The sequence below is a fragment of the Nuphar pumila genome, chromosome 8 (genome assembly GCF_984573655.1).
Source record: "Nuphar pumila chromosome 8, dmNupPumi1.hap1.1, whole genome shotgun sequence".
In the NCBI taxonomy this organism is placed as follows: Eukaryota; Viridiplantae; Streptophyta; class Magnoliopsida; order Nymphaeales; family Nymphaeaceae; genus Nuphar; species Nuphar pumila.
Window position 1 is genome coordinate 115,063,401 of NC_143256.1, and position 23,458 is coordinate 115,086,858.

The window sequence follows — 23,458 nt, forward strand, 5'->3', positions numbered from 1 at the left end:
GCACATATGAGCATGATAGAATCACATATAGAGTTGTTTTACTGCCTTAGAGCGCATATGAACATGATAGAATCAGAAAAATAGTTTTTTTACTGCCTTTAGAATACATATGAGCATGATTGAATCACATATAAAGTTTTTTAACTGCCTTAGAACACATATGAGCATGGTAGAATCACATATACATTTTTTTATTGCCTTAGAGCACATATGAGCATGGTAGAATCACATATACATTTTTTTGACTGCCTTAGAATACATATGAGCATGATAAAATCACATATACAGTTTTTTAACTGCCTTAGAACACATATGAGCATGATAGAATCACATATACAATTTTTTTTACTACCTTAGAGCATATATGAGCATGATATAATCACCTATACAGTTTTTTGCTTGCCTTAGAACACATATGAGCATGATAGAATCACATATACAGTTATTTGACTGTCTTAGAACACATATGAGCATGATATAATCACATGTACAGTTTTTTGTCTGCCTTAGAACACATATGAGCATGATAGAATCACATATCAAGTTTTTTGACTGCCTTAGAGCACATATGAACATGATAGAATCACATATAAAAAAATTTTGACTGCCTTAGAATACATATGAGCATGATATAATCACATATACAGTTTTTTGCTTGCCTTAGAACATATATGAGCATGATAGAATCACATATACAATTTTTTGACTGTCTTAGAGCACATATGAGCATGGTAGAATCACATATATAGTTTTTTTTACTGCCTTAGAACACATATGAGCATGATAGAATCACATATAAAGTTTTTTTACTGTCTTAGAGCACATATGAGCATGATAGAATCACATATACAGTTTTTTTGACTGCCTTACAACACATATGAGCATGATATAATCACATATACAGTTTTTTGTCTGCCTTAAAACACATATGAGAATGATAGAATCACATATAAAGTTTTTTTACTGCCTTAGAACAAATATGAGCATGGTAGAATCACATATACAGCTTTTTTACTGACTTAGAGCACATATGAGCATGGTAGAATCACATATAAAGTTTTTTTACTGCCTTTAGAATACATATGAGCATGATTGAATCACATATAAAGTTTTTTTACTGCCTTAGAACACATATGAGCATGGTAGAATCACATATACATTTTTTTTACTGCCTTAGAGCATATATAAGCATGATTGAATCACATATAAGTTTTTTTTACTGCCTTAAGAACACATATGAGCATAATAGAATCACATATATAGTTTTTTTACTGCCTTAGAACACATATGAGCATGATAGAATCACATATACAGTTTTTTTACTGCTTTAGAACACATATGAGGATAATAGAATCACATATGGAGTATAATATATTTTAATATATTTTGTTTATCAATACTGACCTTTCTGTTCTTGTGTAGGTTGTTGGCGATAATCAGCATAGTGGAGTTGAAGGGATAGATCAAGACAATGAACAAGAGGAGGCACAAAATCTTGGCGATGATTAGATTCATGTGTTGAATCTGTTCTACTTTCTTTTTGTTTCAAAAATGTAAATATTGAATTATAAATAATTAGAACTTGCGAATTTTAGAGTTGATCGATTAATTGTTTTAGTTTCCTTTTATATGTATTTCGATGTGTATTTTATTTTTTATTCACAGGAAATATAAATTGTACAGGAAATATAAATTGTATCACGAGAAATTTTTTCTCGATATTTAATTTTCAAATATTTTTTAATTTTTTTCCTTATTTGCGACGGATATATCCGTCGCTAATTACTATTAGCGTTGAATATAGCGACGGATTAGTGACGGCTATACATCCATCGCAAAACCAAAGTCGTCGCATGGTAACGACGGCCTTGCGACGGATGTTGGCATTTGTTATTCCGTCGCAACTTAGCAACGAAACTGGCGACAGATACAGTATGTCGCTACTTAGCGATGGAATGGGCGACAAATATATTCCGTCGTGAATTAGCGTCGAAAAAATCGTGATGGAAGCTATTTGTTGCTAATCCGACGCTAATCTGTCGCTAAGTTGTTTAGCGTCGGATTAGCGACGAATTTAGGTTGTCGCTAATCCACAGGTTTCTTGTAGTGGATGGGGGCTAAGAGGGTGACACCGTTTACTTTCAATCCTCTTGTAACAGGATAGGACGGAAGTGGATCAGGTCATGTTGAACATGAGCATTTTTGCTCATGCTGACATCATGGCCATCCGATTTGCATTTTAAAAAGCTCAAAAGTCAACAAAACCACGTGGCATTCATCCAAAATGCAAACAAACGGCCACGATGTCCGCATGAGCAAAAACACTCATGTTCAGCATGACCTGATCTGTGCCCGGACAGGACATGTTATGGGCTTTGACACATATAGATATTATTTTAATATTTTAATGTTTTTAATAAATAATTTAATATAAAAATATCTTATATATTAAAAAATTTAAAAAATATTTAATACAAATTAAGAAACCCGTATACTCGTGTCTTTTTCTTAAACAAAAATCAAACTTCGTTTTTTTGGTAGGGAGACTTGGCTTCGAAAATGACGTGGACTAACTGCGGCCGTCCGTTCTGACAGATGGGACTGCCCCGAACTGGTTTTGTTTGGTTTGTTGCCGCATGACGCTGGGTCAAACCCATAGAGCTTTGGCGGGTGGTCCTCTTGTGTTGTGTGGACCATATTTAGGCCTCGTACACAGCCATGTAGGCCTAGTGGAGGGCGTACTTTCAAGCAAAGTTCGGCAGAGTTGAGTAGCCCTACCATCATGGGATTGTCCCTAGGGGTGTCAATGGGTCAGGTTTGACCCAGACCCACCAAACTTTATAAGGTCAGGGTTTGGTGATAAATAAGAAGGCTGGATTAAAATTCAGGTTCGAGACCTAAAGGGTCCGATTCATATAAGAAACTGCCTATGGTTGTGAAATTTTATACCAGACCTTTAAGATATGTAATTTTTCAATGTAAAATTGATAAAAGATATTATTTTATCAGGTTTGGTTTGGGTCTGGTTCATGTAATCTTTATAGAATCCAGGTATGGTTTCTCTTGTGGTGAATCATATTAAATTTGGGTTTGAACCAAATATCATCGTATCAAATTAGGTTTAGGTCTGATTCCACCTACACTCATAATTGTCCCAAGTATTTAGGGGTGTCAAGGGGTCAGGTTTGACCCGACTCGTACCAAATCCTATAGGGTCAGGGTTTGGTGATAAATAATAAGACCCGATTAGAATCCGGGTCAGGTGTCCGATCGGATATGGTTTGTGAAGTTTTATATCAAACCCGAGCAGAGTCCGACCTGAGTTTCGATTAAAATTCATAATTTTTCAATGTAAAAATGATAAAAAATATTATTTTACCAGTATGGTCAGTCTGTCTCATGTAGTCCTTATAGGATCCGGGTATTGTTTCTTTTATGGCGGCTCAGATTAGACCCGAGTCCGAATCTGATACCATCATCTCAAATCTGGTTTGAGTCTGATTTCACCTGGATTCGAACCAAACCCAATCCGTTGACACACACACTACCAGTATCACACATAATTTGTAGAACACTGCAAAAAGTATAGGACCCGAAAATCACGCTTGGAAGTTTAGAACTGCCAGAAATGGGAAGTTGTCTTTTTGGAAAACGGAAGGACACCACTCCCCCACAGTGACAGAAATGTTCCCAAAATTCAAGGATAACCTGGGCATTTGCCTGGCGTGGTCCCTTCTCTTTCTTTTTCTTTATGGCTACAAACGTTTCAATAATTGTTTGGACATAATCTTTTATTCAATTTTGAATTGGATTCGTTTTGGCAGAAAGTAAAGTAAAAGTGCACTCCACCGGGGTCCTGTGTCAAGCTGAAGGCCTAGGATCGAATCCCTCTGCCACATGGGCGGCTGTTGTTCTGGTAGGGGTCCGCCTAACCCCAGCTTGCCTTCCAAAAAAAAAATAAAGGAAAAGTGCACGACAACAACACCCAACAGCTATTTGCAGGAAGCGTTCATAGTGGTATTTTGAAGGCGGTTTTTCTGAGCTTCTTGACTGGTTTATTGCCCACTATCTGTTCAATCATTATTCTGCATTGGTTCGTTGAACAGGTGACTCTGTGACAACCCATTTCCACTGTTTCATCAAAACTCTCGCGCACATTTCCCACCAATAGTTAGAAATTTAGGTCTTCTGTTTCTTTTTTTGTCTTTTTTTTGGTGGGTTAGGCTTGTTCTTGGAGTTTTACATAAGGAACCCAAGCGAAAGGGAAACAAAGGAAGGAGAAGGAGAGGGAGAAGACATATAAAGACCCCGACTTCTTTGGCGAGTTCCTCAAAGCAACGTATTAGTTCTAAACCCAGCTCTCTCTCTAGAATTATCCTTTGTAACAGAAAAAACTAAATGTGGTGGATATTTTTTATTCAGTATTTGAAAAAGTGAATGGAAAAAAACTTCTGGGTTTTGGTCTTCTAGCATGGTTTTTATGCTGTTCACAATTTCTGGCAGTTTTTTTCTTTTTATGATGGAAAAAAAAACGCTGGACATCCCATGATCTGAATGATGGTCCTTATTTTCCTTTGTGAAGAAATTAATGTTTCATTTCTTGAGTGTTCTGTTTTACTCCGCAACTTTCCTCAAGGGAAAGAAAAGATGGTTGGTATTTATTGTTTAATATTTAGTTCTATGTTACTTTATTTTTTCTTTCTGTGGGCTAGATCGATTGGGGGTATTTGGTTTTTGAGTTGTTTCTCTACCTCTGTTGTGCAGGACAAAGTATTGATCTTGGGTGTGAAATCATTGATGGTAAGAGCATGCAGCTTTTATATATATAAAAAAAAATTTGTTGGTTCATACTAGCTGGGGGGAGGGGAAAGAAGAAAAAAATGCATAGTTGGGGAAAAAAAGAGAAATAATACCGACATTTATTGTTCCTAGTTGAAATTAGGAGCCATTCTTAATGGAATTTCTGGTTGTTTTGGATTTATGGTTATGATTTATTTTCTCTTCTATAATCAGGGGGAAGTACAGAATTTCTTTCCCGAAGTCCTGCAGGATGTTAACCCAACTGGGTTAGACTTGGAATCCAGATGTTGCCAGACCACTACAGTAGTGGGTGACAAAATAGTGAGTTCTTTGCATCATCTTCTTTGTGGTTCTTCAGTGGACTTTAGGCAATGAAACCAGATTGTGTTGGTCTTCAATGCTCTCGTTTGTTGGTTGTGTTTCTTATACTTGTTTGTTGAATTGCTTAGTATATGATTGGAGGGTCCGATGGTGGAAGTCTGCCATATGTTGTACGTATTTTTGACAAGTTGATTGGGAAGTGGTATGCCTAATTACAGAAATTTGTACTCTTGTATTCAAATTCACAGGCTTGGAATTGAAATTTTTGATGTGTGTGCATGGTGGTGTAGGATAACTCCAACAGTGTTAGGGACAAAGCCAGGCCCTTGTAAAGGTCATTCTGCTGTGCTTTTGAACAGAGAGAGGATATTGATCTTGAAGAGAGATTCTCCAACAGATGATTTTGCATGGTTTATTGAGGTTGATCTTGATTTTTTTGCTCTCCCTTCTCTTTTGATGTTGTTCTATTGTTATGATTGAATGAGAACGTGGAACAATGAGTCACTTGATCTTCGCTGTAATTTTTTTTCTCATTGATGAGCCTGTCCTGGAGCACATGCTATTGCTTTTTGTTAGTTGTTTTGACAAAATCACTGAGTTGATGCAGTACTGCGTTTCAATTTTATAACGTTCTAGCCAGGTCTTCTGTATTTGGCAAACCAGTTAATCCGACATTTTATTCATTCCTTGGGAACTTAACTGTTCCATTTGCTGTCTTGGGAAGTGCATCATACTTTTCTCTTGTGTGTTCTAGTTTTGTTGTTGTTAAGATGTCAAACTTTGCTATGCCTGTTAGATCTACTTTCTCCTTCCTTGCTTGTTTTGAGGAAATTTTCTGTATATTCATGGTTATGATATTTTTTGTGGCCAACAATTTTCCAAGCTAACATTTTCTTTAGTGGAATGAGCACCACATGATAACTCTGGACTAGAGATTGTTGCAGTTCTTAAAGTCGTCTTCCAAGATTGTGCTTAGTTGAGGTGTTTCTGTCCTATAAATTTAATCTTTGACGTCCTATCTTACATGGTTCCTTGCATTCCACTCAAAAACATTTTGTGAGTCTTTCAAAGACTGCAAAAGTGTTTAGGATGCTGTGTTATGGTATATCTGCAATTGGTCATGTTGTCATGCACATAATATGTTTGATCCTTAACAAAGATTTTTCTGAGTGCACCAAACAAGAACTGTCAGTGACAGTTGCTTGTAGTGGAACTGGAACCTGGTTATGTAGATTTATAGTTCATCTCTTGTTATGCCTTCCAAGTAGATGTGCTCATAGTGATATTTTCTCACTTGTGGGAATGGATAGGTGGACACCCCTTTTATTAAAGAGCAGAGGAAAAGATTGCAAAATGAGGTAGTGGCTTGGAGTAAAGGGGTGAGTGGTGATTACCCCAAACCAATAGTCATCAGTGGTCCTTCTGGAGTGGGGAAGGGCACTTTGATATCTCAACTGATGAACGAATTTCCATCCACATTTGGGTTTTCCGTAAGCCATACAACTCGGTCTCCAAGAATAGGGGAGAAGGATGGAGTTCACTATCACTTTACGGAGCGAGATAAGATGGAGAAGGATATAAGAGAGTGTAAGTTTCTTGAATCAGCTTCTGTGCACGGGAATCTCTATGGCACAAGTGTTGATGCTGTGGAGGCTGTAACAGATGCTGGAAAGGTATGGCACCCGAACTGTTGCTCCATGGAAAATATCTCTCTTTTAAACCACAAAACTATCGGTTTATGCTTACATGTTTTGTTGGATTGTAGAGGTGCATTCTTGATATCGATGTTCAAGGAGCAAAATCTGTGAAGGCAAGTCCCCTTGAAGCAGTGTTCATCTTTATCTGTCCACCAACCTTTGAAGAGCTTGAGAAGCGCCTACGTGAACGGTAGGTTTGAATATTCAAACCTATAATCTCAGCCTATTTTTTCGACTTTATGGAGAAAGCTGTTGATTACAAACAGGGGAACTGAAACAGAGGAACAAATCTGGAAGCGTCTTAGAAATGCAAAAGCGGAGCTTGAGCAGGGTAGATCCTCAGATGTCTTTGAACACATATTAATCAATGATGATCTTCAAACCTGCTATGAAAATCTTAAGGTACCTTCTTCATCTATCTTATCCAATTTATGCTTCATTTGATTTACGGATAATATGTTATATACACATTGATCTGATTGACTTTATCGTGTAGAAAATCTTGGGTCTCAATGATGGATGTGGTAAAGTAATTCAGCCATGTAAGTTTGTGTTATTAGGCAGTTTCATTGGTCTCCAACATTTTATGGTCAGAGTTAAAACCAGACGCCTGGATGCATATCTTTACAACCGAGTCAAGTTATCATGTACTTGAATTTTGTGTTGGTTGTTGCTTGGATATTGGTGGGCAACCTGGTTGCTCAATCTGAGAACCAAAGCAACTAACCACCTATTAGCTTGAAGCTTTAAGTGAGTCAGTGCTTTGAAATGACCTTCGTGCAGCAATGAAGAACCTTCAGCTTCCTGTTGGGTATTCAGTACTGCAGTTTGACCAGAAGGTTTTGATTTATGGTGGAACTACTGAATTAGGAAAACCATCAAACAACTTGTAAGTATAGCATCTTCCATACTCGTATTTTCTTGGTTACATTGAGAAGCATGGTATTTCTGACTGTCATAACATTGTTTTAGCAGAGGTATTATCAAATTATGTGCAGAAACTCCGATATACTCATTCTGAGCTTACAATATATTGTTGTATCAGATATGTTCTTGATCTATCTACACTAAAGGGTGGTGCTCCAGGGCGAACAAAGGGTCTGAAATTGTATGAGATTGGCCCACTAGCAGAGGTTCAGAATGGGAACAAAAAACGTCAAGGTTCTGCAGATTAATGGAGGACTAACTTTCCCATTTGCTGACTTGAGCCAAAATTTTGGATTGTGCACAGGGTTGATGATTTTTAGATTATTCAAATTCAAGCAAAATATGCGATTCTTGTTTGTGCCCTTTGGTGTGAAGCAACCAGATGTCAAACCGGGTAGCATGGTCCTCCAAAGATCTTAAGCATTCAAGGGCAACTGTATTTTGGGGAAACACCACAAAATATGTAGGAACGTTGCAGAAAAAAATGTAGGAACATTACAGTAAAAACAGAATGTGGTGTTCAAAGAGTCAAGTTTCCTGGAATTGATTTTCTGAGCTACTAATGATGATGGTTTTAATTATCATTCTTTATTTGTTGGACTGGAGTAAGGGACACCTTTCTTTATACGTAAAAGCAGAACATACAAAATGCAAGCTCTGCTCACCTTATCTGGTCTAATATCTGGTGCATATGCTAGAAAACAGAAGTTGCTGAATTCAGTGGTCGATATAGCTTAATTTCTCCAAAACAAAGGGAAATTCCACTTTGTACTGTATATGGGTTAATCTACCATTAAACTAGTTGTATGGATCGAACCCTATGAAAATGATTAAATACCCTTAGAACGAATGGTATTTTTGAAAATACATTGTTGCTTTTTGAGACCAAAAAGGTAACTTTAATATATTCACAAAGGTATTTGACTTTTTCATTTCTTTCAAATTTAAAAAACTTATAATACCAAAAAAGTAACCACACAATTTCAAAATATCATTCTTTTAATGGCATTTTAATAAAGTTAAATCCATCTAATTTGTTAGATTAAGCCTCTCTCTCTCTCTCTCTCTCTCTCTCTCTCTCTATATATATATATATATATATATATATATATATAGGAAAAATACATGGTGGTTATGTACCATGATACCTTAGGGCCCTGCATACCCTTGTTTGCATAAGCCACAAAATGGTAAATCTAAGTTTAGCATGATTTAGTTAGTATATTAGAAGGTTTTATCATAACTCCGCCTGTGTATAACTGTTTAGTTATACATTGCCGGTCTCAAGCCCAGATAAAGGAGGAGGGTTGCGATAGGTCAGTGACAGTCAACATAAAAACTTAGTCATACCGTATGAATATGAACCAATTTGAGAATTTTGTTGGAGCGTTTTCTACTAAGCGACGCGCTATACTCTATAGGCCCGGAGGTAGTGATAAATGGGCAAGGGTTGCTAGGTCGTCGCCCAGAAGCGACGCGTCACACCGGTGCCCGGGTGTGGTTTCAAATAGGTAAGGGTTCTCTCACTTTGTTGGACGGGTGGGGGTGACCAAATGGGTAGGTGAGAAAGCAAAAGTGATAGAACCTTGGGGATATAAGATTTGGTATACAGGAATAAATAGGAATAAGAATGGAGTAGGGATTGTTATGAGTCGTGAGTTTATAGATAATGTAGTTGAGGTCCGTAGGAAGGGTAATAGGATTTTACTTATTAAATTAGTATTATGTATGTATATTATTAATATTATTAGTGTTTATACACCTCAAGTAGGTTTAGATGATTCCATTAAGCGACAATTTTGGGAAGATTTAGATGGAGTAGTACAAGGGATATCTTATGGAGAAAAGCTTTTCATTGGTTGTGACCTTAATGGACATGTAGGCATTAGTAGGGATGGATTTGAGAGTATTCACGGAGGCTATGGTATAGGAGAAAGAAACGAAAGTGGAGAAAGGATTTTAGATTTCGGTTTGTCCTATGATATGATCTTAGCAAACACTTGGTTTAGAAAGAGGGAGTCTCACCTAGTAACATTTAAAAGTGGGGTTAATATGAGTCAGATAGATTTTTTTCTACTTAGAAAGAGAGAGGGGTTGTTGCATCGATTGTAAGGTTATACCGGGAGAAAGTGTAGCTACACAACATAGAGTCTTAATTTTAGATCTTAGAATTAGACAATGCTGCAAAAGGGATAGACATAGGATAGATCATAGAATTAAGTGGTGGGCACTGAAAAGAGCTAAACAAGGAATGTTTGTAGAGCTGGTAGTTAAGGAAGTTGATTGGTGTCTCAAGGAGGATTCAAAATCAATGTGGAATAAGATAGCGGGTGGCATGAGAAATGTGGCTAAGGAGATATTGGGTGAGTCTAAAGGCGGTGCACTGCTAGGTAAGGATACATCATGGTGGAACGAGGATGTCAAATTAGCTATTAAGGTTAAAAGAGAGTGTTATAGAAATCTAAGTAAGAGTTGTGATAATGAGAATTTGAAGAAGTATATGATAGCAAAGAAGGAAGCTAAAAAATATATAAGGAGGTTTATGACAAGTTGGATACCAAAGAGGGCGAGAATGATATTTATAGGCTTGCAAAGATGAGAGATAGGAAATCGAGGGATCTGGGTATGGTTAGATGTATCAAAGATGAAACGCAAAGGGTTTTAGTCAAAGATGAGGAGATTAAAGAGAGATGTAAAGATTATTTTGATAAGCTATTTAATGGAAGTCATGCTCAGGATCTTGGAGATTTCTCCATTCCTTTTTATGAGATGAATTGTGACTTCATGCGCAAGATTCAAAAGAAAGAAATTGCAGAGGCTTTGAAGAAAATGAAATAAAAAAGGGCAGTTGGCCCAGATGGTATACCTATCGAGGCTTGAAAATGCTTAGGAGAGGAAGGTTTAGAATGGTTGACAAATCTTTTTAACAAAATTTGACGGGCAAATACGATGCCTAATGAGTGAAAGAAGAGTACTTTGGTGCCTCTATATAAGAATAAGGGTGATATACAAGATTGCGCAAACTATTGTAGTATAAAACTCATGAGTCATACTATAAAACTTTGGGAGAGGGTGATTGAGTCTAGGTTGAGGAAGGTTGTCATGATATCGAAGAATCAATTTGGTTTTATGCTTGAAAGATCAACTATGGAAGCTATATATCTTCTTAAACAACTTATTGAGAGATATAGAGAGAGGAACAAAGATTTGCATATGATTTTTATTGATTTAGAGAAGGCATACGATAGAGAAGTTAGTGACGTTCTCTAGTGGACAATGATGAAGAAAGGTGTTTCTCTCAAGTACATTAGTATAATTAAAGATATGTACGAAGGAGTAGTAACCAATGTTCGCACTTGTAGAAGGGTGACAACAAATTTTCCTATAACGGTTGGGTTACATCAAGGATTTGCTTTAAGCCCTTTCCTATTTGCTATAGTGATGGATGAGCTTACGAGAGCAATTCAAGAAAATGTGTCATGGTGTATGTTGTTTGCTGATGATATTGTTTTGATTGATGAGTCTAGAGCTGAGGTTAATGCTAAGTTAGAATTATGGAGACAGACATTGGAAGCAAGAGGTTTTAAGTTGAGTAAGAGTGTTGTGCGATCGTAGAATGCCATTGCGATTGAAGGAAAAGTTTTATAGGATGACTATTAGGCCCGCTTTACTATATGGTACGGAATGTTGGGCTGCCAAGAGACATCATATTAAAAAAATGAATGTAGCTGAGATGCGTATGCTTAGATGGATGTGTGGAAATACAATAAAAGATAAGATTCGGAACGAGGAGATACGTAAGAAGGTAGGCGTTGCACTCATTGAAAATAAGATGAGAGAGAATCGTTTACGGTGGTTTGGACATATTCGGCGAAGGCCTAATGATGCTCCAGTTAGAAGGATGGAGAAATGAAAATATATATATTAGTTAAAAGAGGCCGGGGTAGGCATAGGAATACATGGATGGAGATGATAGGAAAGGATATGAATGCTTTGAACCTCACTGAGGACATGGCATTGGATAGAAATGATTGGAGGAGAAGGATTCATGTGGAAGACCCATAATGATTTTCTTTTTTGGTTCATATGGCCGACCCCAATTGTTTTGGGATGAAGGCATAGTTGTTGTTTGTTGTTGTACTAGAAGGTTTTATCATGTTTAATGCACCATATGATTCCATTTTTGAGATGGTGAAAATCAACAACTCATAATTCATGAAAATAAAAGTGGTATAAAATATCATATTTGAGTCAACCTTAATACATGAAAATAATAATTAAAAATATGTTAAACATGATTTAATAGTTAGATTTTGCTTTTGGACCTTAGATCTATGTAAATCAAGCAATTTACACTTAAATTCGATGGTATAGTACCATGATAAAAGCATGTACCACCCTATTTTGGGCTGGTCGTACCAGTCTCTCTTGAACTGTCTGATCAATAGATCTGACTGTCCACCAGTTCAACTTTGGAACGTCGTTCTTACATTGGGAATGCAAGTTTGGGAGCGATGAGGTCTTTATATGGCACTTCATATGATGCAGACGGCAGGGGCTCATGACAACCAGAGTTAGAACGCGTAGCGTATCCACGCTGATTGTAGCATGTATCCATGCTGATTGTAACACGACCGATCCTTAGGGTGGTCCTTTTTTAGCAATTTTCGGTCAATAGATGCAGCAACACCCTGTTAACGAACAAGTTGATGGGGACAACTGGCCAAGCGTTCAGCAGCGACTTAGCCCTGAAAATGAATGGAGCTTGACAGCGTTAATGGGTCAGGTAGCTGACCCATTGACAGCCTTACCCACAAAGCTCTGCTCATCTAGCAGGGGCGACTAGTGAAAGTCACCAAGTTAACAGAACATCATGAGTTTGAAAGCCACAAGGAGCATCCTTTACCGCAAGGTCGAAGCTGTGTGAAATCTGCAGTGGGCAGGGAGGGACCTCAGGGGTTATACCAACCCAAGGCCAGCCAATGTGCAATCAGTGATTGGGCCCAGGGGAAGCGGGTGGGTGCAGGCAGGGCTTTCCCTTTGCCTAACCAAAAGATAAAAAGAGAAGCCCTTACCCCCTCTATGCTCTTTAGATAGAGCCTCTCAGACTATAATCGTTCTCCAATGTTGGGTTTTCAATACTGCCCCAAAGGCAGCAATAAGGATCCTTGATTTTATACGATCATTGGTTTCTTTCAACAAATTCAGTTTTTCCCGTCAATGGTAAAATTAACATATACCTAGTTGGGACCTGTCCCGCTCACCCCTCGACAACATATTTGTATTCCATGGTTGATCATGTTATTTTCATGCAAAACATTACTTTTTTTTTTAGACACAGAAAGCTGGGGTTAGGCAGACCCTTACCAGTTATACAACCATATCATTCGGGGCTGGAACTTGCAACGTCCCAACACAAGGTGACATGCACTAACTCCTACCAGACAAGCGGATCCCCTGTTGGTGCAAAACATTACTTTTTGGTCCATGAAAGTTTCAAAGCATTCATATCCTTTTTTTTATCACCTCCATCCACGTCTTCCTAGGCCTACCCCCGACCTCTTTTAACTAATATATTTTAACTAACACTTCTGCATATAAACAATAATTTTCAATTTACAAACACATTAGTGACAAACTTTTAAATATCATGATTTATGAAATTGTTCATTACACAATAATGACTGACAACATATGCGTATTTAACTATTTAAATTTATTTTTTTGAAGGAATTAATTATTTTCATGTATAAGCATCTTTCTGAAAATATACGCTTTGGATCAACTTTTTAGAAACAGTACCAATGTTCATTAAAGACTCCTATCAATATTTTTCAAAATCTCATATATATGCATTTCAATAAAAATGTACCTGAAACTTTTTAAGCCCTGCATACCCGGTACCTGTACCAGCTCCTGGCAACCATGAGCCAGACTTAATAAGCCTACAATTGCAGTTTTCATTCCTAGGAAATGTACGTAGATTAGGCTTCTAAATTCAAAACAAACAGACAACATTGCCACGATCCGAACATTGAGTGCACTATGCATAGCAACTTAGGTTAGAGAAAGTGTCACATAAGCAAAGATTTGAAGCATGCAGGATGTAGCAAGCAGCAATCAATGTGAATCCTGTATCTTCCCTACCTGTGACAGTAACATCTAAACCAATGTGGAATCAGAATTTACTACACTCCAAACAATCAAGTGTGATGCTTCACAAAGACACACCTGGATAATAACATCACAAACTGAAGATGACAAAATGTAAAAGAGGCGTCCACACAATGGCGTACAGCACACATCTATTTTCCCCTAGTGCATACATCCATCATCTCTGTTCAACTTTACAAAGAGAAAATAAAAGGGCCAGATAGAGAAAAGATGAATGTCTATGTCATGGCCCATCCACCTAACATTGCCATACCACAAACAAAACCAACCAAGCCAAGAATGAATTGCCTTTTGAAACACCAGACAACCAGGGTCAGAAGGTAATCGCAGTTACCTTCTCCGATGTATAAGCGGCTCAAACCAAGGTCACTGGATTGCAAGAGCCCTCTGTGGGGGCCTGTTTGGAAGGATTCTGCCCCTCTGGACTGAGCAGTCTCCTTCATCAGTCCTATCACCTGCAATCGAATGGAAAGCTGAATAGTGGAAGTCTGAAAGCTGGTAGCATCCATTGCAGTTGTACTTATGATGCTCACATACGCGGTGCTCAGCTTGTTGTTTGACTTCCTGCCCAGAAGAGAAATTCAAGTTTCCAGCTTCAGAGACCAAACGCTCAGAACCTGATGAGATGACTGAGTGCATCAAAGTGGATGCTGCTGAACCCTCATCTTTGTTTTCAGATTTAGAAGAAACATAATTTACATCTTGCTTCTTTGTGTTGAGAAAACGCCCTCCACAGCCCCTTGCTCTTCTCATTGCATGTTGATGACGAGATTCATGAAGGTAAGGCTGCAATCAAGTCAAAAACACGCGCACAGATTTCATATACAAATCTTGATGATTCTCTTATTTAAAAGCAAAAGGAAACTGAAGCCCAGAAACTGATCGTGCTCAATTATCTGCATCTTGTATTACATTGTTCAGAAATGGTAGTTCTATTAGAAATTTGAGACCAGAAGATGGCACCTTAGGCCTCATGCCCCTGTAAGAAACAGTAAGAATAGAACGCCTACTCATGATATTGGAAGTTTGGCATGCTTAATTACAAATTTCTTTCCAGCCAATACATCGACTAAACTTAACAAAAGTAATGAATCCTAGAAAAGAGTTTGTGTCTCGGTCCCACATAATACAGTTAATACATGGTCTAAAAATATCAACCAACCACTGAAATTTAGGATATGATGTAAGCCAATCAAACAGCATTTCCAAGAAATCTCTCCATCCTGATATCAAGAAAGAAACCTAACAGCCGTCAAAAGAATCCAAATTATAACAAATCCACTTAACTGATTTAAATCTACAAATATTAACACCAGTCTCCGTTCCCAAACCAATACCTATCACAAAATGGAAAAAAAAATGGCAACAATGACCCTGCGAGTGGTTTGCCTTTACCATTCAAAAGTGATTTCTAAGCATTATAAAAATAAAAAGGAGTAAAATGGGGACCCTGAGATCCATCACAACAGCTTCAACAAAGAATTACAGAAAGACCAGTTGCCATGCCCAAGTGTAGCTTTGCAAAGCAGTCCAGAGCTATATGCAGACATACATTTAATGGCAAGAAACTAGAGTTATATACCAGTATATAAGATAGCAAACCAAGGACTAATAAAATCCAAAAGTACAGCAAGAAATAAATACAAAACAAGTACAAGTGGTGCAAGAAAAGATGAAAATATCCATCATTAATAGTAATACCAAAATGAATCCAAGAGCACGGATCCCCATCCTTAACCCTTGCAAGACGTGAAAGGCTCATGTGTAGATTCTCCACTGAACCAACTCTCAGAAGTTCCATCAATATCATCATTCTCCATTCCTTACTATCCAAAGCTAAAACCTTAATCACTCCAAATTTCCATACATCCTCTTACGGCTTCCCTCCAAGTCTTCAACAAGTCTTTCTCTTTTTTCCTTTCTTTTTCTTTTTTTTTTTTTTTGGTTTTATAGTGGGTCAACATGTCCAAACCATCTTAACCAACATTCATTAATTTTTTTCATTTATCAGTAATGTTCTTAAGTGTTAATACATTCATTTTCTCAAAGCTCCAACATTCACAGTTCCACTCTCCCTGCACCATTTGGAGACACATCTATGGCAAATTATGAACATTTCAAATCTTATTATGAGTTTATGACCAAACATAATGCATTGTAACTCTCTGAACAAAGTCATAGCACATTCAAGAGAGGTTCCTAGTGACCAAGGAGAAGAGATGAGTGTGTGTGTGTGTGTGTATAGTGATAATCTGATAAACCAATTTTTGTGAAATAAATTTCTGTAAAATTTGATAATATGATTCTGTTATAATTTAAGTCCTGTAGTACTTTATGTGATTAATTTATTTTCATAGCATTCAGGTTTTACAGTGCTCGAGTACATGCCATATTTTTTCTATATGATTATTGATGATTAATTTTAGATTTTATATATATTTGTTATTAATTTTTAACAGTTCATTTGTAAATTTTGTATTTTTGTATTTCTTTATTTGTTTGGTACCAACTAGTCCGGCCTAGTCCCTAACTAATTCTTTCAGGGATCGACCAAGTAGGAAACAACTAATGCTTTTGACTACATAGCAACCAACTGCAACAGACTTGTTTTTTCTTCAATATTGCGGCAAGATGACAAAATTACACATTAATAGCCATCAGCATTTGAGGTCATGCAAGAAAGGTTATCACACTGAAGATTATCAACGAATTACCTCATGGAAACCATGCAAGGTTTCATTGTGCCAAAAAGTATGCCGTTAATTAGATTTCATGGGTAATACTCTGCTAATTCTTACAATCTGAACCATTAAATTTCATGCAGGCAACTGTACTCATGAATTTCCTGAGTATTGCAATTATCACTTAATCAAACTGGACTAACTGCCGACTAGTCAGACTGTTAGGCTTTGATTTTAAAATCTTTGTAACTACAACAGAGTTAGAGCCTACATCATCATACACTGAAAGGAGATGTTAGTAAATTCTCAAAATTTCAGAAAGAGAAGCAGTAGGTCGTTAACGATTTAGCATACATAACTATATTTAATTTGGAAATCAATCCAAAAATGTGCAAGTCCAAGAAAATATCCTTTCATAGCACCACATACTCCACACCTATGCTTTGTTGATCAACATCAACGCATCCTGAAATGAAATATTTTAAGCATAAAAGTACCTTTCGGACTTTGACCACTTTTTTTTCCAGTTCAGCCTTGGCACGTGATTGTCTTCGCCTAAGAATCCCATGATACTGTTTTGCATTAACATAAACAGGCTCTTCAGCCATTTCCAATGGCAGTAGCATGCGATTCTGATGCAAACTAAGCAATTGAGGATGAACCTGAAAAAATATACAGATGATAAGTCACAAAGTACCAAGCTTATTAACCATGATCAACCTAATATTTGCTCCATATATAGGACAAGAGAAAATAGTGCAGTTGCGATAACCATAGATTCTGAAGGAAAAGAAGGTAACATTATGTACCCCAACTGAGGCAAATCAACATGATATTTAAAAGTTGGATCTACCAAATGTAATGAGACCTCTTAGTAACACACGTAACCTGAAAAGTTGATAAGTTTTGAATCTAATCATCAAAGCAACTAGTAACTATAAATAGATAAGTAAAATGAATTTGCCAGGTATTAAAAATAAGTCCACACAAAGAACAAATACTAACCAAAGCCTGATGTCCATAAGCTGCATAAACCCCCCCATAATAAGGATCAGGATACGGATAAGATGCCTGTAAAAACACAACTCAGAATCAAAAGCTCGTAAGAAACATCAGCCTTTATGTGTTTTGGACAGTACTCTCTCTCAACAAGTAAAAATGGAAATGCCATACGTGAAAAAAATGCTTCAGCCCATGGCTGGCAGTTACCCATGCCAACAGTCCATCCCTTAATAAACTTACCATTGAATGACCAAGTTCCAGCTGAGTATGTGGGGTAAGATATTCTGTCATCATAGGGGGTACTGGTGCAGCAATGTCCTGCAGATGTTGCTCATGGGCAATGCTGCCCTCAGAACCTGAAGGTCAGTCAGGAGTTAAGCGCATCAACCGCAACCATAGCGCTCACACAAAAACTAAATGATAGGAAAGTATGCAGTGATAAAAATACACACATACACACACAGTCGTTGCTCATGAATCATTTGCCACATAAGGAGGTAAGCATATCAACTGCAAGCATAGCGCTCACACAAAAAGTATATAGTAGACATCCAGGCAGTGATAAATAATATAATGCTCCACACACACACTCACCCACGCGGACGTGCACACACATAATCCCAAAACATTCATCAGAAATAGCCTCTGTAAGCATGACAATCAATTAACAATTATATGCCAATTGTTTGCACTGGACCTATTTGGTCACATATAACATGATGATGTAACATGGTTGCTTGTTTATCCATGGCATGGCTGGGAATTCAGGGTGCTGGCATTGAGTTTTCTTGTGTGCTTCCATATACACATATGCATATATGTGCATGTATGTTGTCATAAATAATTTTTTTTTGCACATTCAGATATGTTTTATGCTTACTATGTTCTTTTCTTCACTTTAAGTTATGTCAACACACCCTTAAGTAACATGGCTGCTTCGAAATACCCAATGTAAAAACAGAACAAATTTGAAAGTACTTAGTGATAACTATTCTCTTGTGCCCAACTGTTGCAGTCCCCTATTTGTAGTCTCACTTTTATACATAAATATCCAGTCTCTATTTTGAAGCAATTGAAAATATTTGTGTTCTCTTATTTGAACCATACAGGCATCCATTTACCAATGTTCATGTGACACACATACATGTGTGCAAGAGTGCACACATGCACTGACACACATGAGACACACACAAGCAGACACAGAGTCAAGTGTGCACATTATGGAAACATGCATGCACACATGCTACGTATCACTGATGTCAACAGAAAAAATAGGAACAGAACATTTTTACACATATTTAGTGGTACTCATTGTATTATGCCCAAATATTAGACTCACAATACATCTCCAAAATCATTTGCTACACATAAATACCCATGTCTTTGGTCTGAAAATGAAGCATCCAGGGGCAACAGACACCTGTTAAAGGCCTACATTACAGCTCCATCTCCATAGCAGCTGCCACTGCTGCCATTTATTGTTTATCCATCATCTCCTAGTCATGCAAAAAACACTAGACACTTGGGCATGCAAATGTGACATCAGAAAACAATGGAAAGTATCAGAAGAAAATGTGAACCTCTCTCCTAGTTAGCTTCAAGTACTCCAGATATTTCTGATTATTTATTTTATTCCTTTAGTCCCATTTTGCGAGATGGAGGAACCGTTCATTATGACATATTATAATCAGGGTTACGATCCACCAACCTGCTAGTTCTTTTTATGAGGCACAAGCAGGACCATGAGTTATGATTATCTGTTAGGGCCAAGTACCTAGAAAACTACCCCAACAATTTATAGGCAGCCCTTGGACAATCTTTCCCAGTTTCACTACATGGAGAGTGTGTTTGAATGCCTCGGATCTCAGATCCAAGGATCTGATCTGGCATGGGGCTGGCTGATGTGGCATGGGCCCCATGCCAGAGATCCGAGGCATTCAAATGATGGATCTCAAATCCCCTCATTTCAGGGATTTGAGATCCCTGAAATAAAGGGAGAGGGCAAGAGATCTGATGATCTCTAATACGATCTGACCCTTGGATCTTGAACTACCCCAACCATTTATAGGCAGCCCTTGGACAATCTTGAGCAATACATGGATGGTTGTGAAACATCTATGGAGGGAGAAATGCAACAGATCCTAAGCTGGATTATCATGCAATGCATATGTTTGATCAGTGATGAGGACATGCTTTGTAGGGAGCACAATCCAAGAAGTCATCTAGCACATGTGATGGATCCACGAAAAATTGGTAGGCCTACCTTACGTTTTGCCATATTGAACTCGCCTGGGCTTGAGCAATTTTAGAGCAAGCCTGTGTTACATGCTAACATTCCAGAGAAGGCATATGTGGCTCCAGAAAATAAATGTTCAAACCACACGTGATATAAAAAAAATGTGCCTCAGATGAAGATTTACCCTTTTCATATGAAAACATGGCAGCAAACTACCCCACCCCCAGTCCCTTTTGTAGGCAAGGTGCTTTCCTCAGGCAACATGTCACAAACGCCCCATAAAGCAAAATCAAATTTGCACCAGACTACACCAACGTGACAAATATCAGCAGTACATTGAATTATCAAGTTTTTTCTGCAATTACTAAAAATATTGATCTTAAATTTTTTAGATTTGAATTATTGCTATTATTATTATATTTCTCATGATTTTATAATGATGTTTTGAAAAAACAACAATCAAATAAAAAACTACAAGCTCCTGGGCACTCTAATCATTTGACCTTAGTAAAAAAATTAGATCCCATTTCAAATTTCTCAAAATAAAACAAAAAACTTAAATTAAAGATAGGATTTTACATAAATTTCAGAAGGTAATCATGCCACTTGGAATCCACTTTGCACTTGTATTTAACAAGTAGAAAAATGAAACTCAGAAACATGAGGAGGCCTTTTATACAGAACGGATGGACCTCCCATCTATATCAGACTGCTTTATATTAAAAAGTAAGGACTAAAGAACAAATGTGTAATAATTACGTTATTTAACATCAAGAACAAATGGTAATAATTATTTAGCATCCTATCACATACTACTATGACGCAATATTATTAGTATATATACTTGCACAAAATCTACAATGGAGATACAGGTTAACGATTTAGAAATTTAAAACAATATCTGCATTTTTAGTTATCATAATAGACTAATGGTTATAATTGCATATAAGCAAATAAGAAAGGTAGTACTGCTGGGATCAGATCAGACAATAATCAAGGTAATCTTGATTAAGTGTACAAAGTCTATCATGAACAGGCAAATTCCAGTTGTCATCATGCCTTGACAAGTTTCAACTTTCATCAATCTTCTTCAACAGAAAGGCCAAGTTCAATGCTCAGCCTTAGATCCTAGAGCACAAATTGTAATTTGGTCCAAGGTTTTGCAAAACTCATGGTTTCTCCACGCACCATGCATTTCTGTTACTCATCACAGAGTAGGTAGTTATCCATTTGAGGCTTCGCATTGCAATGTATGATGTCCTTTTACGGAAAGGGAAAAAAAAGATGAAGATGAAGATGATAGCAAACCACAGAATGAAACATAAAAGTCAGATGCATTGTCCAACCAGCAGAATATCACCAAGGAAGCAGATTCGTTCAACAAGACTCATATTACAAACATGGCAAGGTAGGCGGTAGCTAAGTTACAGACAAACCAGTAGCTAGCTAAGTTACAGACAAACCAGTAGCTAAACACACTATAACCTTCTGGCATCATAAAGTAAACATGACCTCGAATTCCAGACACCAAAAAAAAAAGTGAAAACAAGCCACAACATCAAACGAAATGAGTGGGGAAATGAGTTAATCAATCACACCAACAAACAGGAACAAGCAACAAGTTAACTCGCTCAATACTCTTAAACTTCAACCAGGAAGGGCACAATACATAATAAATTGAAGACCAGAAAGTATTGGAAAAACAAAGAGCTAAACCTAATGGTGACACCGTCTGATGCACCTCCTTCACGCCACCATTTCCTTCATCCAAATTACTTGATTGGGACGGCGCAGCATCCCTGCGTGGCAACCGACTGTCCCCCGACCCCGCATCTGGAGAACCTAAAGAGGACGATTTAGAGGGGCTCTCTTGAAACCCAGACGAGGGTGCGTTGTAAACAATCCCAAACCCGCGCCACCAAGGTTGTGAACTAATCCCCGATCTGGGGACCGTGTCAGACCCCGTCTCTGCCAATTTCGCACTATCAGGTTTTGATTGCATGCTGTTCGTATCTCCTCAGAAGACAACCACCCACATCGAATTGCTACAAACTACAAAGAACAAACGGATAAAAAAAAAGCACAACACAAATGATCTCTAGAAAAAGGAAAATTCCTAATCACAAGATTAAACAACAAGAGAAACAAATTTCAAAGACGGAACTCGAATTTAACGTTTTAACCAATAAAAAAAACATGTTGAAGCAGATTCAGAATTAAAAGTGAAACATACTTCTTACCCACTACAGAGACGATTATTAATAAATACCCTTAATAAAAAAGCACAGAGATTTCTACCCAAATAAATGAAGAAATAATGACAAATGTCCTCATCATTACGGAAAAGAAGAAAAGCAAAAACCAACATGAAATTCATTCAAAATAAAGTGCCAAAAGGACGATTCCATAAGACGGCAACTGAAAGTCTGAAACCAATCAAAACCCTAACCCTAGTCCAGAGCACTAAAAAACAACTCAAAACCTCACTTAAACCAACAGTTTCAAGTATAAAAAACCAATTCTCCGCGAATTAACAAGGGAAAATAATAGAAAACAGAACGAAAAAGATTGATTCAACAATCTAAAACCCTAATCAGAAAACCAAAAATTTCTCCATGAAATTCTTCCTGAAACAACAAACTGAACCCAAAAAAAACGAAAATTTGCTGTTATCACCAAAAACAGAAAAAAAAAAACACTCAAACAATTAAATGGGAAAATTTTTGCAGGGCAGCGAAAATCAGGAACTCACCGAGATTCAAAATAGGGGGTGGCCTCGGCGGGGATCGCGAAAAGACCCTCGCGGGAAAACGGAAAACCCTGAAAAAGATCGCGAAGGGACCCTAAAAACGCGGATTTGATCGCGATCCGCACTACTTTGCTCCTAAAAACGAGGAATTTCGGGATCTTTTTTCCCCTCCCTCAGACCATCTACTTTGCTCGATCCGCACCGGTATTTTTCGGGAATTAGAAAATTTATTGGAAAATAAAGAGAAATTTAGGAGCGGAAAACGAGAGGGCTGTCTTTTCTCGCCGCCAGAAAATGAGATTTTTTTTATGGAGAAAAATAGAAAAAAGATGCAATTATCCGATTGATGGGTTCTCTCTGACGAAAATATCCCATTCAATTCAGATAATGACGGTTCTCCCCTTCTTTCCTCACTTTGTAGGTTTCGACATCAAAAATAAAATCTTTCCACTTTAATGACTAAAATACCCTTATTGCCTTGCCCTATTTCCTCTGCCATTTGCTGAAACAAAAGAGAAGCACAGAACTCACTCATGCAGTCATGAATTGATATTCCAAATAAGTGGGTAAACTTTCGCATGAAATGGTTTTCTCACCATATAAGTGTAGATTTTTCTTCATTTAGGGCACGTTTGAAAGTGAGAAAATAGCAAAAAAAAGTGAGTATGAAAGAAAAAAATTCAACTTTTTCAATTGTTACAAACGAGAGAAAAAAACTTGAAAGAAAATATTTTCTAAAACGTGTGTTTTTTTTATAGGAAAAAATCCCCCCCAACCCCCTCGGTGGAGAATTTTTTTATATAAGAAACTCTTTGCATTAGAGCAACCATTCACCCACAACACATCTCATTCAATTGGCTGCCACAACAAG

At 37.4% G+C, this 23,458-nt stretch overlaps 2 protein-coding genes and 1 long non-coding RNA gene across 4 annotated transcripts; 2 read left to right on the forward strand and 1 right to left on the reverse strand.

The window, feature by feature from the left end:
- The first annotated feature begins 3,962 nt into the window (after window positions 1-3,962).
- On the forward strand, window positions 3,963-8,329 carry LOC149830309 (guanylate kinase 1-like). Of its 2 annotated transcripts, XM_090016432.1 has the most exons (11): window positions 3,963-4,339; window positions 4,765-4,800; window positions 5,014-5,121; window positions 5,250-5,323; window positions 5,412-5,541; window positions 6,432-6,794; window positions 6,887-7,008; window positions 7,085-7,220; window positions 7,315-7,360; window positions 7,602-7,707; window positions 7,864-8,329. In XM_090016432.1, the coding sequence occupies exons 2-11, from the start codon at window positions 4,798-4,800 to the stop codon at window positions 7,991-7,993; spliced, it is 1,218 nt and encodes a 405-aa protein (XP_089872558.1). In that variant the 5' UTR covers window positions 3,963-4,339; window positions 4,765-4,797; the 3' UTR covers window positions 7,994-8,329. The 2 variants fall into 2 exon arrangements, with proteins under 2 accessions (XP_089872558.1, XP_089872557.1); XM_090016431.1 differs by having other exon boundaries at window positions 3,963-4,800.
- A 5,579-nt stretch (window positions 8,330-13,908) lies between these two features.
- On the reverse strand, window positions 13,909-22,808 carry LOC149830310 (nuclear transcription factor Y subunit A-1-like). Its single transcript, XM_090016433.1, has 6 exons — window positions 22,591-22,808; window positions 21,555-21,890; window positions 17,843-17,958; window positions 17,606-17,671; window positions 17,098-17,262; window positions 13,909-14,705 (listed from the first exon to the last, which is right to left on the reverse strand). The coding sequence occupies exons 2-6, from the start codon at window positions 21,838-21,840 to the stop codon at window positions 14,286-14,288; spliced, it is 1,053 nt and encodes a 350-aa protein (XP_089872559.1). The 5' UTR covers window positions 21,841-21,890; window positions 22,591-22,808; the 3' UTR covers window positions 13,909-14,285.
- On the forward strand, window positions 17,259-21,672 carry LOC149830311 (uncharacterized). Its single transcript, XR_016433849.1, has 2 exons — window positions 17,259-21,177; window positions 21,263-21,672. It is a non-coding gene; the product is annotated as an uncharacterized LOC149830311 (long non-coding RNA).
- Window positions 22,809-23,458: the final 650 nt, after the last annotated feature.